This window comes from Solea senegalensis, linkage group LG15 (assembly GCF_019176455.1).
Source record: "Solea senegalensis isolate Sse05_10M linkage group LG15, IFAPA_SoseM_1, whole genome shotgun sequence".
In the NCBI taxonomy this organism is placed as follows: Eukaryota; Metazoa; Chordata; class Actinopteri; order Pleuronectiformes; family Soleidae; genus Solea; species Solea senegalensis.
The window spans coordinates 13,920,089-13,939,441 of NC_058035.1; the positions used below are offsets into that span (position 1 = coordinate 13,920,089).

Here is a 19,353-nt window from a genome sequence, read left to right on the forward strand (position 1 = left end):
TTTAAATCCCTGGTGACACGGAGAGAGCAGACCGCTCACAACTGCCGTGTGACAAGTTACGATCGATAAAAACAACAGTGCGTCGAGTGTTGTTGTGTACAAGCGTGTTCTGAAGTACTCCCACATGTACAGTATTCCCATAATATTATCACTTTCCTCCCCTTTTTCCAGAATCAAGAGAGAAGCAAAGACGTTATTTACTTTCAGGGGGGAAAAAAAAACCTGGAGCATTGGAATCATGTAGTAATCTGAGACAGTATTTATTTAAAAGACATCAAAAACAGTAATCATAAAAATCAAATGGCAACATTTGTCGGAGACAAGTACAGAGTGGAAAAACAAACTTAAGACTTGACCACAAAGCCTGTCTGTGGTCTTTTCTAAAATATTAGGAATTCCCCTTACAAAATGTGGTGAAATCAGAAACACACCTTGCTAATTCGTCTACTTCAGCCTCTCCAGCAAGTCCAGAGCCAGTGTGGCCCTCTTGTGCTGCAGAGTCAGCCGAGTGTGTTCCACGGTGCAGGAGAATTGGGGCAGAGCAGGGAGGGAGTCCAGGGCCTGCTGAGTGCCGAGGGCCTGGGCTTGGGCCTGAGTTGACAGTATTTGGAGCTGGGTTTGGTCCAGGGCTCCCACTCCTGGGTGCTGGGTCTGCTTCAAAGTCAGGATGAGGGAACTGAGGTTTCTGTGGAGCAGCGCCACCCACTGGACAGGTTCAGCCCACAAGTTCAGGTCCCCCTTCTCAAACAGGAAGTCTTCCTCATCCTGGTCCTAAAAGAAAATTTCCGTCTCAGTCAGATTTTTGGGAGAATCTACAATCAACATTACTTGAGTTATGGTTTACGGTAACAAGTAAAATGCAGCACGAAATGTGTCCTAGTTTTATTCCCTGAAGTAACAACACTGATGGAAACAATGACTCTGTCCAGGAACCAATTCGTTCATAAACACTAAAATACTGAGTGGAACTGCAAAATTAGGTGAAACTTTGTGGTTTTAGACGTACACTGAACCGCAGGGCGGAGGAGCTGTACGTGTTAATACAAAGGTCCGCAGAAGAGGCTGTGAAGATTGTCCTGCCAGCTTCCTCCTATAATCTCTGGTCAATGTCCAAAACGCAGCGGGAGAAACTCGAGATGTGTCTCACAACCTCCCATCGCATTCATCACATGTGGACAGCAAGCTCTCCTCAGACATTGTCTGGAGTTCACATCTAAAAAAAGGCTCCATGAGTGAGTGAGTGAGTGAGTGAGTGAGTGAGTGACACCCTTCACATTAGACACGGTCATTCAACTTTGTTGATGTACAAATAAATGGTGCAGCATTAAAAACCAGAAAGACCTCAGGCTTTAACGCTGTTAATATTTAAACAGACACAAAGAAGCAACAGTCTACAGTGGCTCGCTCAAAGCTGCATCGTACAATCCGCCGTTTAACTCGAGTCTGAGAAGAAAGAACCCGGCAATTAAACAGGCACCAAAACAAAACAAGCTGCTAAACAAAGTGGTCGGAGAGCAGAAACTTTGGCGGCTATAAAATGCCCTGCTATTTTGTCTGCTACTGTGAGTAAAACAAGAGCGACCATAAAAAAAAAGAAAGAACGATATAGTTCTATTTGTTCCTGTTATTCCACAGTGTTAAATCAACTGGAATCACAGGTTGGATGATAGAAATTGTGTTCCAGCGTGAAACACAAGGATAATGATTTTTTTTTTTGAGGAAATGTTTTCCTTTCGCACTCGAAAATAATCATCCGCACGACCTAAAAGCTGGCGATCACATTATTTCTCAAGGACCAGCGTCGCGTCTGTTGTGTCCTCGCAGTTTTCCTGGCAGATGATGACACTTTGACAAAATCTACTGTCTAACAAATGTGTTTTCTGCAGTTTGGGATCTTCCTGTTCCATAGAGTAACAATGTAAGATGACAATATGTATCTGCACTGAGGTCACTAAAGGCGCTTTCCTCTGCTGTGTGTTACATATAATTTGTTTACAGAGTGTTTGTAGCATGAAACAGGTTTACAAGTATTTAAAAACACTTAAACCTCTTTCACACTATACTTTTATACTTTATACCTTTATACTTTCTTTCTTTTTCTGCCCTGTGGTGTGTTTTTCTTTCACCCCTTGCCTCACCTGTGTGTAAACTGTGATGTCATGGTGGGGGGGGGGGAGAAGAGTTGCAGGAAGAAAAACAACAACAACAACAACTCCATGCAGTTGCATCTTTTGATTCAGTCTAACTTTAATTTGACCCTTTCAATGATCCAACTGATGAATGAACTGCCATCAAACACTGTCCCAAGTTTTAAAAAAGTAAGGATGACGACAAAGATTAATGTTAACAGCTGCACTGATCAAAGCTGATAAAAAAAGGAGTATTTTGACCCAGAAGTGAATGCTAATTAAACAACGGTAAAAGAAAACAAAAGCAGTTTAAACCTAGAATTAAACGTGTTTTTGACCCTTGGAAATGGGGTATAATTTTAGTTTCAAAGAGGTTTAAGTTACCGGAGAAACGTTCACCAGGCCAGAAGCTTCGTCTTCAGCTGCCTCATCGTTGGCGCCGTCTTTTCCCAGCAGCCACTCTGTCAGAGCGAGGAAACCTGCAGGAACCTGCTCCCACGTCTCAAACAGATGACACAGGATTCTCATGCCCGATTCCAAGGCGACTGGGGGACACACGGACATGCCTGCCATGTCTGTGGACAGACAGAGACGAGACAGTCAGACACAGTCAGAAACATTTAGGACACACAGGTGGACCGGGTCACAAACCTGGACCTTCCTGCTGCGAGACAACAGTGCTAGCCACTTCTCTGCCATGTGACCTATTAAAAATCATGTAATTGAGAAACCTGATTTTCTTAAACAAGACCCTCGTCACCAGAGCTACAATGAAAAGGAAAAATATTTCTGCGGCGCGTTCACTGAAAGCAGTTTCTACAACAGAGTCTATATGAGAGTGAGTATCGTGTGATGTGGTGGCAGGAAGGGAAAAAGCATTACTTGTACTGGAGTGTCCCTCTATCCAAAATAATTAAATTGCACCAAATATTTCTAAATAAGTCGTTTTCCACGGCTGAACAGAGCACCATTTGTAAAATTCAGATTTGCCTCTAAGGAAAAAATGTGAGTGTACTCCCGTCACTGTGCCGCAAGTCCTTAAAGCAGAGAACAAACTCTATATTCTGCAAGATTATCACATGTAAAATATCACGTCTGGTTCCCAAACACCTACGTGGAAACAGAATCCCTAACTTGTTGTGTCAGTGATGTTTGAATGATGCGGCGCTGACGCTGTGTTCCAAACACAGTGTGCGCATGTGCGTCTCCTTCTGGGCTTGATGGCTTTCTGGGAAACAAAACTATAACTCACGCAGCCAACCGCCATCAGGTTGTGTATGAGTGAATTCAAATGCACACACACACACACACACACACACACACACAGAGGGAGACTTCCTGTTTACATGTCAATGAGTGGAGTGTCAGCGTTTAATCACAACAAAACGAGTTAATCCACGGATTATTGAAGACATTAGAAGTAGAACAATAAATACCTTTAATCACATCTATAAATATAATGTTTCCTTCTTTTGGTTTTGTAGTTGTTTACTTTTTCCCCACGTGTTGTTTTGAAGCTTTTGGTTCGAACATTAAATGGTTATATTTTGTTTATTTGATGCCACGGCCACATATTCTTTCATCACATTTGAATAAATGTCATATTCGTGTGGATTTCTTTTTTCCCCTCACGACCACATCACTAACCCAAAGAAATAAATGCACATTTCTCACAAAAAACCGAGGCAGACCTGCTACAAGCCCATATGCTGTATAAGTCAGAGGAGGACACACAGACTTCAAAAGGGGGGAAACATAATGTTGGACTTCACTTGCCGTCTCCAGTTGTCCACGCAGAGCGACGGGGAGAGTGTGTGAGTGTGTGTGTGTTTGTTGTTCTCCCACCTTGACCATCCTCACCACAGCTGACACCCTGATAACACCAGACACATCAAAAGACTTTGGGAGCCACTAGCCAAAACACTACCACTATGGGAAACAAGGAGGGAGGGAGTGTATGTAGACCCTCATCAGCACACAGCCGTATACAACACACACACACACACACACACACAGGGTTGTTGGGAACCCGGATTGTTTTTCCTCTTCAGAGAGGAGGCGTAAAATCAGAGCAGAGCCTTCCGTCTGCACAGAAAGCGGGAGCGAGAAACCTGGTCTGTGAACATTAGAGGCCGTTGATTGTAATGTATTAGAGGAGATTTAAGAGTTTAGGAGCTTGAGTGACAAATTCCTTTCTTCACCAAGAGGCCACCTCTCTTTGGGACGGCCCTGCCTCTCATGTCGAACCTTTACAGGTCCCTGCCGCCCTCCCTCTCCCTCCCTCCTTCACGGGAAATTTTAGCTGCGTTCAATTTATCTACTTTTCTATGGAGGTTTCACACATTGCTTAACATGATTTCTCTCCTCAAGCTGTTGGTGCAAAATGTGCCGTTTTCTCAAGGGGATTGTCTTTCACACGGTTTACTGGTGTGAAGTGAGCGAGTGAGCATCTGTTTGTGTGTGTGTACTTGGGTATATATTACCTTTTCAGGACCTTTTCTGACCGGTACGACCAAAACCGTGTCCATTTCTTTGGAAGTGGTAAAGTTTAGGGCCGATATTTGAATTGTGGTTAAGTTAAGGTTAGGCATTAACTGGTTATGGGTTAATGTCGAAATATGAATGGAACTCAGTGCAGATTGTGTGTCGGTATGAGTATTATCCAAGGTTGCGTGTCAGTGCCAGTTGGTGAATGAAAGGGTGCGGGTTTGACCGTGTGTGTGTGTTGTTGGCATCCACTGGCACACATCTGAGCTGGGCAGGGCAGGAGTGTGAGGGAAAAACTTAACCTTATGCCTCTTGTGGAAACAGTATAACAGTTGGACCATTCTGCTTCTGATGAGTTTTTTTTATTTTTATTTTTTTTAAAAAGACCTACGATGTTTGGTTGCCTTCTTAGAGACAGTGGCTTTATATTTTAAAACTGATTGAAGAATAACAAACAAGCCTTCAAAAACGTCACATTAAAGAGCCCCACTGAGGTATTATACATGGAAATGAAATATGGAAGCTCTTTTAACCTAAATTTAGCTGTTGTTTTTTTTTTTTTTCAAAAAGAGGTCGGTAAACCTGGGTTAGGGTGAGAGGCAATTTAGTTTTTTCCCATGCCAGTGAGGGAGTTTCTCTGTTTTCTTCCTCCAGTGAATCATGTTTTATGTCACAGTGTACCTTAAACAACCAACGTGCCTGTCAACAGTGCAGTGGTCACATTTTTTTCACTTCAGTCTCTCATTCAAACTCACCAGCAACTGAACATGTTTTTCGATTGCTGCTCATAACGTCATGGTTAAAAAAGGCACAAAATAAAGTAAAGTAGTAGATTACAAAATGACCATGTTCACACACGTAACATGTTTAGATTACTGTTGATCAGAGCCAATAAAATAACCAGATATGAGTGGATTTAAAATATGTTTGAAACAGTGGAAAAGGGGCAATAGTTTTTTTTTATATGTACATATATATATATATATATATACATATACATATCTATGTATATACATGTGTATCTATGTACATATAAACACATGTATACAGCACTGTGCAAAAGGCTCCGGCCACTATTATATTTGTTGTTTTAGCAATCCTTTAAGGACCACACCGTATAATTATTTCCAGGAAACACACCCAGTAAATACAGGAAACATATGCATTTTTAAAAGTAGTCAAGTATTTAATGTGACCCACAATAGCACGACCCCAGCGCTCTTAAACCTGGAGTAGAATCTTAACTCATGTTACCGATAAAACCTGTGTTTGTCCTATTCTTCATTTAACAATTCAACAATTATCTGCTACCAAAAACGTCTATAACACCAGGTTTATTCAAGACATGCTTGAGCATTGCATACACATGCTGTATGGACAGCGTTCTAATATAAAAATAACTTTCAGTCACATTATTTCAATCCAATGACCACAGAATAAGAAGAAGGCATAAAAACAACAAAGCTGGTGACGTCCTAAGACTCTCGCACAGTACTCTGCATCTCCAACAAAGAATGCTGCAGGAAGTCATCACTGGCAGCTCATGCTGCACAATGGTTTTCCTGTGTGTTGAAGAGGGGGGGCGAGAGCAGACTGCTCCAGGGACAGTATAGTTTTCCAAAGTTAACAGAACAAATTGCTCACCTGGACCTTGTATCATATCTGTTACATGAATCAGAACAATGTGACCTTTCAAGGTTAGCTCCCTATATACGATATTATATTACCACCACTTCACAACATACATTCACGGCATGGTTATGAGTCTCTCTTTAGTTACTCTGTCCATCCATCCATCCATCCATCAGAAGGCAGTCAGTACATTTCCAAGCACAGTTAAGTCGAACCACGCCATTTAATTGGACTGCTGTCCTTGTCCCACTATAGGAGTTTTAGTGAAGAACAGACTGAAGCGACCTGGGTCACTGCAGAGGGCCTGGGCTCTACCAAGTGAGCCATCCACCACCCTGCATTTATAAGTCCAGGTTAAGTCGCACGAGCACAATAAGAATTTTATCAACATATTCACTGTGGTGGGACTTCATTCCTCTGCTCAGCCACCCACAGAGGCGCAGCGGATTTGGTTTAGAAACCCACTCATCTGAGTGTTCAGCAGCGGGTGAGAGGGCATCCATCCCACCTGGGGCTGTAAACTGACGACAGACCACCGTATGGGTCCCTCAGCGACACCTGTCCTGTCCCAAAGTCAGGTCTTTATTCTATACAGCCTGAATAAAGATTGTCTGTCAAACAGGGGGCCCCGCACAGATCAGCTGAAAAGGGGAGCCGGGTGTCTGGGCCCTTCAAACAGTTCATTTATTAACCCTAAAAGTGCATTGTTGCATTGTCAACTGTACAAGGAAGACTTGGTTAAAAAAATGGACTCGTTTTCTCACTCAAAACACAAACAGAGTGATTATGTTTCCATGCACAGGAACGCACAGTTGCAGCTCCACTATGGCCCTAGTGGGGAATAGATTAATTAAATGAAGTGTGTCTGCCTCCATTACTCTAGGGGACAATACACGGCCCCTTTGTCACTTCTGCGGTCTTATTTTTCAGCAGCAGCAGCAGCAGCTCCACTCCCACTCCTTTCATTATCTGGTGTGTGTTAGTCCAATTTTGGGAAATTCGATTTAGTACAATTTGAGTTGGACTAAATGGTGTTTACATTCATTTTAAAAAGGTCTGGCTTTAGTTGGACTAACACAATTTGTTATTTTTCTAGAGTCATGTGAACGCTCTGACTGCGTAGGCTACAGGCACGACAGCGGAGCCGAGACACCAGGAAACAAAGGTGTGAGGTAGAGAGAGAGGTGTGAAAAAAACAGACACTTTACAGCCCCGACTTCCTCTGGAGACTAACAACAACAACAACAACATCCCCACCAGGAATAATTAACACGACGATCATTATACAAATGTCAGTGAATAATGACATTAAATGACATTAACATTAAAATAACAGTCTGAGAATATGCTGGTACATGAAGTCTGAGCGAAGCATTTGTCATCAGAGCCCAGTCTGTGGTTGGCTCAAGGAATCATATACAAGTTAATAGCTCTCTAATGGGGGGTGGTCTCCTGTCTGTCTCTGTCATGAAAACAACACCATCACCTGCAGTCATTTCTTTCCCCCACAAGACACAAATACAGGATGATTTACAAACAGTTGCTAATGTTTTGGCTCTGGTTGTTTGAGTTCAAAGCCTTTTTTTCAGATAAGGAATAGATTCTGCTGGTTTCATCCTCCTGTGGAATAAGCTAGTGTTGTGCTTCTGTAAACGATTGAAGAAACATTGACTTTTGTGCCTTTCTTTCTTTTAATATTTTTAGAACTAAGTGATGGTTCAAAAAAAAAAGGGTTAATGTTGATGGTTCGACATTGGCCTCCAGTGCAAGGAACTCTCATTATTAATTCATCTGTCAATTATTTTCTCAGTTCTGTCGTCCATAAATCTAAACCTAAAACATATTTATTCAGTGAGCTTTTAATTGTTTTTTTCATGCTTTGATTTATGTGTCATGAATTTGTTTTTACCGTCTGCTTTTAATGCTGTGTGTCTGTGATGCTTTTATTTTGTAAAGCACTTCTGTCAACTATGGGCTGTTGTAAAGGGCTCTAGAAATAAATAACATTACATTACATAAAATGTATAAAATAGTCATCAGTGTATACCAAACCTTAAAATGACATTCATCAATTCCATCACTTTCTGATGCGTGGTTCACAGTAGCACTATCCTTGAAATCTCTATCCAATCAACACTAGCCTGAAGACACCAGTCATTACCGCAAACATGTGATTGTATTTCCCACTAAATCATTAAGTGAAACCAAAAAAAAGTGACAGAAAAACACGTCTGTTTGGTGTTTTTCGGTGCACTCGCATCCAAATTCTATGCAACTCATTGTTTCTACTACGATGTTCGACATAAAGAGGCACGCCGCGTGTTTGATGACAATCTTCCACTTCCATTCATCCCTGTGAGTGAATGAACTGAGGACACATGAATGAAAACATTACATACAGAGAGCAAAGTAGGTTCATCCAGGACAGTTGGATGATAAAGGTTGATAGAGAACCAGAAAGTAAGTTTGTGAGGCCACTGTGGAGAACTGAGCTCATTTTGGTTTTCTCTTCATGCCTAATAGTTACTGACTAAAGTCATTTATGTCCATACTTTATTTTTACACAATGGGTTATTTTTTCCTGCTTCCTCCTGACTTTTTGTCTTCTTGATTCTAATTCTAATCACTGCCTTCTTATACGATGTTGTCCAATCCAAATCCCTCTGTGTTCTTTCTCTCTCTCTCTCTCTCTATATATATATATATATATATATATATATATACATATACACACATATATATATATATGTGTATATATATCCATATAAAGTGATCCCTCTGTTCCTGCCCGACTCTGTCACGGTGCTCGAGGTGAGTGAGGGTGAGTGGAGTTTGATTTCAGACCCAATTACTCTGGAGGTATTTGGGTGGTGGTGGCAATGCTGGTGGGGGATGGACAGGAGTGTGTGTGTGTGTGTGGGAGGGGGATTGTTGGCGAGTGGGATGGGGTTAAATTAAATTTGCTCTTCCTGTCCAGAACAATGACTCCACTGTGAATCACAGCTCTGGGAAGAAGAGCCTTCACTAACCCTAACACCACTAATCACTAACTAAAATATCAGTATGCAATTGTTCAAGTGCAAGGAACATTCATGATTGCAAGTGATAAGGAAAACATTCACACACTTCATTAAAAAAAAAATAATAATAAAAGCATGTTTGATATTTATCTGTTTCACTAATGACATGAAATGAGCCATTTGTAAATAAAAACTATTTTACAAAGAAATAATTTACAATGTAGGGAATTATGCTTTTTTACATTCTAGCTAAGTCTATGATGTTGATCTTCTGACTATTGTCATTTTTAGTCATTACTATAATCACTCTTCGTCGTCATCAACGTACAATATGTTTATTGAGATCATCTGTGAGTTCTCGATTGTTTGTGTTAACTTTAAAAAGAAAAAAAAAGTCTAACCGGGGAAAGAACTGCTGCTAAATCTCCTATAAACAAGGTATTGAAACATTTAACTGACACAGAATATGTATGATATGTATTGCCCCGTCAGATAAATCAATAAAAATGGTTTTAAAACACTAAATTCGGATTAAAAATGAAATGCAAATGACACGTCTACATCTCCACTGTCCAGTACGATTATAATCAAGAAGACAACAAGTGAGTTTCAAGAAATACATTTGAATTTTCTTTTTTTTCAAAGGGGTTGTTTTGCATTTTGCCCTTTTGTGTGACGGCAAAGACCCCGTCTCTGTTCTCACATCTCTGGCCGTCCTCCATATCAAAGGGCCAAGAGTCGTCGCCTCCATCTGAAGCAGCTAACACCTCCGATACTTGACTCTGCAGCGGCGGGTCATAAAACACACCCACACACGCAGGCCTTACACACACACACACACATTCACAGTGACCTGTGTACATGCTCCCAGTTACTGCGACACCAGGGTAATACTGCTGAGCAGAGATATTAAAAAGGTCACCAAAGACAGACAGACAGAGAGGGAGAGTACCGCCATTAAAAATCAAACACCTGGTGTCTGGTAGGCGAGAACTTGACCCCGTTGAAAGTGTGTTATAAACAAACGCGTGCTCTCGACAACAGAAACCGTCATTTTATAACAAAAAACAAAACATTGGGTACGTTTCAAGCTTTCAAATCACTTATTCGGTTAATAACATATTATTAATTCAAACGCATTGCACTGTGTGTGCATTCCTGACGTGTGTACATGGTACATGTTAATAATAGGTTGGAGTAGGTTTCTGAGTGGCTTGGCTGGAGAGTAAGTGGTCATGCAAAAGAATAGAGATAAACACTCATTACCCACAGTGTGTCCAGGAGGAAATGTAGGCTGGTTTACGGTAAGTGACTCACACTGTGCCTCCCCCACACACACACACACACACACACACACAGACTGTAATCTCAGCCTCTGTCTTCTCCAGTTGCTTTGCCCAAACCTTGAGACACGTCCACACATTAAAATGTAATGATTTACATTACGGGGACTTGTTTTTTTGTCCCCATACGAAAGACAAGTCCCACATACACATGTGGACACCCAGTGTGTAATTATGCCTATTGTGTTTTCTTCCTGTTTTAGAGAAAACCTCTCCATCTTAGTCACATTGCTCGGCTTATATCTGATTTCCAGCTGACAGCTTATCTCAGCCCGTCTGGCCTTATGCACATAAACACAGGCACACACACACACAGAGTCCGATTTAGCCTTTAGTTGAAATAACTTGGCATTGAGACTTCCCTCATGACTCTGCCTGCCCACTCATCCATAAACTGTATTTCCATGTGGGGCTGCAGAGACTTTTGAGGAGCTGTTTTTCTATCTCATGTTATGTTATGAGATACTATCAGCGTGGCAACAGACACAATAAGGGCGGGGCAGGGAGAGGAAAAATAGACAAATACAGGAAGCGTGTGCGGTGACAAGTGACAACAGGAAGTAGCACGATGGCTGCTTTTTGGAAGGGACATTTGAGAGGTGCCAGCTGTCTGTCCTTGGGAGTGTGAGGGTCCTGTCCCTGCTGGGTGTGTGCACCTGAGTTCTAAGTAAGGACGGGCATCATTTCATTCATATTAGAGAGAACTGACCTCACACGTTCCCAAAACAATGACACATAACCACACACACTTTTCACTGTTGCTTCCCAACTGCCAAACTACAATTAGTGCCCTTCATTACAGGAACACTTCACCATCCTTACCACAAAATGATGTCATGACCTGCTAGTAACACTTTTTTTTATATATATTATGTCATTTTAACCATTCATCCACAGGGCGAAAGGCGGGGAACACCCCGGGACAGGTCACCAATCCATCACAGGGCCACACAGAGACAAACAACAGTCCACTCTCACACTCACACCTACAGTCAACATAATCTCTCCTGTGGGAGGAAACTGGAGAACTAGGGACGATACCACTTTTTTGAGTCTGATCACAAACTTGCATCTATTGATAATTACTCCGATACATGTGTCCGATGAAGCTGTTAACAAAACATTTGTGCTGAGTCATTTTTAAAGATATAATTCTCCGACTGTGGAACAAACATTGCTCTTGCTGATATTTATTTACATTTTTTCATTACATTTTGTCTGTGATTTTTGGATTGAACCTGATTTTACATTTTTTATCTGTGCGATATTATAGCCAGTGAGTTTTGACCAGTATCGGACCGATACCGATTCCCATCCCTACGGAGAACACACAGGGAGAACATGCAACCTCTTCGTCTTCTTGCCTCATTCGAGAGTGCTAACCTTGTGACATCATCATTGAGTGCTGTACGTGACATCGTTGTGGTCTTATACAGCTTTGGTAAGTGCTTGAGTCAGTGAATCCCAAGTAAGCAAATCTGCTCACATATATATGTCACAGTAGTTGTGTACTCGGTGTGTGTGTGTGTGTGTGTGTGTGTGTATACGCTTACTGAGCAGAGGTGCTGGTACATTTGCAATGAAGTCAGAGGCAGAATCTCTGACGTCCTGGTCTTCATCTTGCAACAACATGAACAGACTCCTCCACAGGGAGACTGTAGTGGACAGACCTGCAATACACACACACAAAAGTCAGGATCCTCAGACCAATATTTCATTTCACCAGTCTACCATCTTTGACACTCACCCAGCGGCAGATGACTGCTGGTCAGCAGAGCGTCTGTGCAGTTGACCAGCACCTTAGCGGCCATCAGCTTCACCTCTACTGGCTGCTCCTCGCTGCAGCATGAGCACACAAGCGCTCCCCACTGAGATAAGGACGACGCCGTCCTTGCACCCTAAAAATGTACATCATAGCATTTCATTGTAGCATTGATCACAGCATAGCAGAAGGAAAATGAAAAATAACCAATGATAATACATTATCAGCCACTTTTATTCTCGGTTATGATTCAGTCAAAAGTATTTAACTTCCAGTTTAAACTGGAAAATGTTCACTGACAGCTGCCTGTAGGAAAAGAATGACTAAATGTATGACCACGGTTGACAAAGGTTGTTTAATTTTAATGTTAACTTTAAAGAAAAAATGAACAATAACACACAGTAACAGTGAGAGTTTGCTTAAACAACATTGAAAAGAAAAAAGGCATGTCTCTTTTCACTGGCTACATTTGTAGACGACGTCATCATTAACAACAGTTTAAATACGTCTTTTTATTCCCAGAACAATTCTTAAACGCTCTTTACCTCGTTAATATTCTTAAGGTTTTTTTTTTTCCCACAGATCAGATTCACTGACCTTTCTGAGTTTGAACACGTTGTAAAGCACAGGTGGAGCTAATGGCACTAATAATGTCTGTTTCAGTAATTATTGTAATTCACTATAATTAGTTGTGCTATTAGTGGCATCTGCGTTTAAAAGCCATTAGGGTACAAAGGTGTGTTTTCTACTTTGTCATTATGATTCACCAGTGCAACAGCTCTCAGTGCTTAAGTCTGGCAAACACCGACTACTCTGTGGTAAAGACAGTACGCAGAACGCATGCAGGCAACTCATGACAACTAAAGTGACTATGTCAGTCCAGTGTTCAACATTCTTTACCTTTGGGTCAGCGTTCAGCAGCTGAACGACCAGCTGAGACACCAGGGTTAGAGCAGCACAGTGGAGCTCCACACTGAAACACAAAATCAAACATCTTGAGCAACCAAATCTAAAGTAACCTAATCTTGACATTGCCCCTACCAGAAGAGAGTTTTTCTCTCATACAACATTAGGAAAATCAGGACAGAGTTAAAGCCTTCACTGCAGATTAACAGAACACCATGGGGCTGCAGTGAGTGAGTCAATAGTTTTAGTTTGAAATAGCCAGATTAACATCGTGAGAGAGGGAGTTATCCTGCTCTAGTCATTCTGTGGAAACGTTCTTGTTACGGTGCTACAAGCTCATTTGAGTTGAAGCATAACATCAAAATTATGGATCTACTTTCTTTGATGGTCAACAGATGGTAAATATTTATAGGCCACTATTATTAGCTTATGACCATCAATAGTTACTAATGTGTGGGTCCATTTTTCTTATTTTCTTTTTTATTATTACACACTGGATCCATTATGTGATTATCAATCTGCAACAATGTGAACCCAATCCAACCCACTTCCACTTCTTGAGGACCATTTCTCCCTTTTAATATTTTCCTAAATGCTCCTTATGTTGTTAGTGACACACAAAATGAGATTTGGCAGTGAGGTGTAAACAGAAGGAAGTCTAAATACATAAATGTAAACTGAAGATAAAGCTGCCGAGGTGGGTCAAACCAACTGGGTGCAGAGAGTGGAGGGTTTGATACAAACTAAGATATTTGACTGTTTCGCTACATATTAGTGTCATTTTAGCATTTTGTGTTTGTTAAAGATGTTGTATGACACCATCATCTGTGGACAATTGTCGTCTCATCCAGTCTTCTTACCTGTCGGAGCAATTTTTTTATATTACAGTATATCTGTTTCCATTCACTCACTGTGCACACGGTGGCTATACGGTGCCGTTTCTGTCTGTCTGCCTGCCGTACTATGTAAAGATAATTTGTCACTATACAAATACATTTTGATCTGTTTGATTTCATTAATCACATCGCCGTTAGTGTTTGATGGAGGAGTAGAACTGCATCACACCGTCTGTGTAAAGAATGATGCACGTGTTAAAACACTGAATTTACCTTTTACTTGATGTAAAACAATGTTGTTCTAATTAGCATTTACAAGCACCATGTGCAGTCAGGGTAAACAGGGAATCAAATCCAGCGCTACGGCTCATATTAACCCCGTTGGACACAGGTTGAGTAGAAGTCCCGTCCGAGTCCAGTTACTCGCTCTCCTGGACTCGCGTCGGGTTCTGACAGAATTATGCAGACATAACACTGCAGCGCGGTCAACCACACAAACATCGCTCAACTGTATTGACTTACAGTCCACAAAAGAAGTGTGCTCGTACTCACTGCTGCATTATAGATCACAATAGCACCAGTGCCATTCAATCACATGGCAGACAAGGGCAGCCAGCAACCCAATCTCATCCCTCCCTGGCTCTAATCATAACCCTGGGGCCACTCCAAAGGGAAAGTGGATCCCCGGGTCCAGAGATTGTGGCCAGGAAAAGGCTTTACACGGCTAAAAGCCTTTGTAATCCAATACTTATTCAAGCCTGTATTCTCTTGACGGAGTGAGAAACGTACAGCGGTGGCTTGTCAATGAAGGTGTGTGTGTCTGTCAATGCATGTCAAAGGGCTTACAGTACATGCGCGCACACACACACACACACACATAGACAGTATGTGCCAAATCAGTTTGTGGTAGAGGGGGCCTGTGACTCATGAGCGTGTAAGCTCTCAATAAAGTAAAGGTTTGACATTTGAGAATAATGTAGGCATAACACTTTGATGACAGCTTTTGGGGAGCCGAAATATCAGCTTTCAACCACAATTACATTTCTTTGTTTACTTACTTTTAAAAAGCACCAGTCTCTCAAGCTGGGAGACCGTTTGGTTAAATAAATACTGCAGCAGTCTATGAATAACACCAGGTACCTAGGAGCAGCAGCAGCAAAGTGCAGAGAGCAGGCCTGTGTGTCCCTATGGATTCTGGACAGTTGCCCGACAGCAGCAACAACAACTGTGGGGTTGAATCTTGAGCTGAAATACATTCAGGTCAAATAAAGAACTATCTCCATTTGCTGTCAGTTCATCTCAACCTGCCGAGCTGCGATTAAATCACTTTATTTTTCTGTTGGGAACTTCATTTATGTATAAATAAGCATCGGTGTGAGTCACACACACGTCACAACATCCAACATATCACCACATAAGAATACTGCACATCATCACCCCAACATACAAAACACCATTTTCGTGTTTGTCATTTGTTAAAAGGACTACATAGAGCAATACAAAGTGTAACAGTCATTAATGAGTCAGATGAACACTGGCATGGAGCTCGACGTGGCTTTTGTTTGTGTCCTGAAAGTGAGTGATCTGTATCTCCCGCCTGAGGTGGTGCGGTGTGTGGGTGGTATCTGAAGCTATCTGTGTTTTCTCTGTCACGGCTCTTCTGTTGTAAATAGTGATTCTTGTTCCAGCCCAATAACTTTGCTGCTCAGTCTTGTACAGGTCGAACGATATGGGCTGATGTTTTTCTTGGGCTGATGTTTTACAGATCAGGGCGGCTGACACTGATGTTTTTGGCCCATATATTCATCCAACTTTCTTTTTGTTTTTTTCTCCCCCTCCATTTGATAATATATGACCATTTAATGGTAACAAATCATACAAAAAAAGGTTTACCTTTAGTAACTACTTATTGAACAACACTAATGGTACGTCTCTCCAACCTACATTTCTACATCTGCACTGCAGTGCAATTATATACAGTGTTTTTAATAGAAATAATGTATAAACTAAATATGAAGCACATGAAACAGGTCATCAAAAATGCAACCTTTAAGTCACTGTGCAACAACTTTCTGAGAACAGAAATGCATCATTTGTATTAATTGTGCCAATGGCGATTCTTAAAAAAATGGCAAATTATTTGGCCCAAACAATTAATTGGTCTTCCTTTAGTCTTATGATTTTTTTTTTAACCCTTGGAACACAGAGCATTTAGGCTGCTTTTGCCATTACTAAATTAAAACATGATGAAAATGACATTAGGAAATACGGCACATTTCAAAGGTTCGCTTGGCTTGTTTTTATGAACAAAAATAAAGAAGTTGTGTCCCATAAACACACACAGCCCATATTAGAGTTGAGTTGAGTAGAGCCGGTAAGTACTTGTAGTCAAGATGCTCATGGAGCCTCTTAGGGGCGAGTACTCCCTCAATCCATTCAATTTGGTATTATGTGTGGTTAAAAGTTCATTTATTTATATATGTATATATATATATATATATATATATATATATATATATATATATATATATATATATATATATATATATATATATATAGACTGCTCATGAATCCATAGTGTTCCCGTATTGAGGGGCGTGCTTGAGAATGATAAGTGAAGAATGATGATCGTGATAGTGGTTACAGGCCCTGATCATTTTAGATGACTGATGAAGTCATAAATATACCTGAATAAACAGAAAGAGAAAATAACTGTAGATTTTGTTTTTAAGGATGGTCTAAAACACAAATGCAAGTGTATTAATTCACATGTCACATACGCATCAATTGTCGAACCCTTTCATCCAAATGGAACCAAAGAATTATTGCATCATAGGTGGAGGAGGAGGTCAAAGAACACTTGAACATGAGTGCGAGTGTGAGTGCTCTGACCTGTGAACAGAGTTCTGAGCCAGAGTGAGGAGATGCATAAGGACCTCCTCCTGGGACAACGTCTGAGCCCCATCCCGCCACAGGAGTTCACCACTGGAGCTTAACACACACAGCACCTGGAGGACCTGAGAGAGGGATGGAGAGGCAGAAGGGAAAAAAAGACAGTGTCATTGTCAACTTCCTCAAGGCCATCCATCAACACAGCTTTGGTGTCCTCTCTGCACGTGGCTGACAACTTGCCCTCTAGGGTATTTTTACCACACCAATCAGATCCTCCCTATGCACACCCTAACCACGGGCACACAGCTGCCACGCTCGCATGCACACTTGCATGCATGTGTGTGCGACTGAGGGCAGCATATTCCCCATTTGTCTTCCGCTTCCCCATCAGCTGGTAACACAGTCCTTAAAGCGTCATCCAGCGTAACCTCCTAAACTTGTTTTATCATCCCTCACCCATCACTGCTTCCCCCTCTCCCCGTGTTGTTTTCTTTGCCTGGTCACTCCTCCAGAGAAGGAGACAGCTGACCGAGTCAGAGGAGGGCGAAGACTTGTTTTCCACAGCGTGAGACCCCTGTTAAAAACACACGTCCAGCCGAGAACACATGTTGACATTCCTCCTGCATATCTCGATGATTATTATTTCTTTCTAGGTCCCAACCTGTTATTAGAGCCTTAAAATAAAGCTTGCTTTACAGGATCTGAGTGGGTGGAGAGCAGGGCATGTGGGTGTGTTCAGTGTCTGTGTGTAAACATCTGTATATTTGTGCATATGATCACTGAAAGGATGAGGCAGATTCAAAGTCTGTTGTCTTTGAGCTTCTGCCAACCGAAAAAATAATCATTAGGTTTAAGGAACAACGTTTGATACTAAAGATAATCACGGGAAATATCATAACATGACATTCAACCATGTAGACAGTTTCAAAGTTACACTCATAATTGTTTTTTTTTATTAACAATGGATCATGAAACCAATAGGGAATCATTAACACACTCTAAAGGACTATAAAACATTTTTGTAGTGTACTATTCCACAAACAAGTATCTGGAACACTGTGATGGACATATAACATCAACAAAGGATGACCGATAATCTGGATCAGCCGATTTTTTGCACGTTTACATGTTTGCATTCTCAGAAACTTGATACATAATTTTTGGCCTCAAAATTTGATCTAATACACGTTTTTTTTGTTGATTGTTTCATTTATTTCATATTTTTTTCTACCGCAGTGCATAGACAAGATCATACATCTTATTCAGCACATGTTCATGCAAGTGAAGGACTTGTGTTATTGCGGTTATACTTCATTAGATGAAGGGCAAAAATAAAATGAGCCAAACATACTAGTGCAAAAACAAACAAACAAACAGAAAATTGCATTTATCAGCCAAAGAAACCTCTAATATCTCCCCACCATCTCTTTCCGATTCCTGTGAGTATGAATTGATCAGGAGTCATTATTCATTCATCAAAGCATTTGTTGCATCAGTGCTTCAGTTAGCCTGAAAAACATCTGATGTTTGTCCCTTCCTATTTCTATTTCGAGAGGATATGATTCTCTCATTTCAAATCCCTGCTAGTGACCAGATTTCTCACCACGCATCTGCTCATCTGTCTGCCAGGTACCACCACAGCTGGTCTGAACATCTCCGCCACTTCTGACATTTAAAAGCCGCTTTTAATGAGCTCTCCATCTTGCAACACACTCGACTGCCCAACAATTCAAATATATAATCGCAGAAGAAGAAGAAAAAAAAACACGCCAACTCAAGTGTAGACACAAAGAGCACGTTAACAAACTACACGGAAAAAAACACAACACAACGACTACTTTTGTTAGATGGTCTAGACAGACTTAACATGACTTTATGTGACTTAATAGCCCCATGTGTGAGGTGTAAGTTTACATGCGCTCACTGTGTAGGCAGGTGTGTCTCAGGTCTGAAATGTACCTACATGAAATTCACTTAACCCACACTTGATGCACATTTATCCTAACACTGCTTCAGGAAGGTATTCAGCCTTCCCACAATTAATCACAGTCTACTGCACAACACCAGTCCAGCTGTTGGCGGTAATGTCGCTATAAAGCACTTTTATGACCAACGGTGAGCAAAAACACACATGAAGAGATCCGTTCACTCTTTTCCTGACCAACAAGCTTTATGCGACAATATTAGAATAATAGCTTCTTTATTTCCATGCTGCCTACATCAGCTGCTCAGGATGCACAATTCTTCCCTGGGTTTCAGCTTTAGTCTCAGTAACTTATCACAATGTGCACTTTATACTATGTTGGTCTTTACATTGCTGTTTATAATGTAGAGTTAACAAGGAAC

At 41.2% G+C, this 19,353-nt stretch overlaps 1 protein-coding gene across 1 annotated transcript in view; it reads right to left on the reverse strand.

Annotated features, from left to right (window-relative positions):
- Window positions 1-236: 236 nt before the first annotated feature.
- Window positions 237-19,353, reverse strand: part of thada (THADA armadillo repeat containing) — an 81,795-nt gene continuing 62,678 nt past the window's right edge. The window contains exons 33-38 of the mRNA XM_044045962.1: window positions 17,008-17,132; window positions 13,274-13,346; window positions 12,359-12,509; window positions 12,165-12,281; window positions 2,514-2,704; window positions 237-771 (exon numbers count right to left, since the gene is read on the reverse strand). Coding sequence (XP_043901897.1) covers window positions 445-771; window positions 2,514-2,704; window positions 12,165-12,281; window positions 12,359-12,509; window positions 13,274-13,346; window positions 17,008-17,132 — 984 coding nt within the window. The 3' untranslated portion in view covers window positions 237-444. The remainder of the gene's footprint in view (window positions 772-2,513; window positions 2,705-12,164; window positions 12,282-12,358; window positions 12,510-13,273; window positions 13,347-17,007; window positions 17,133-19,353) is intronic.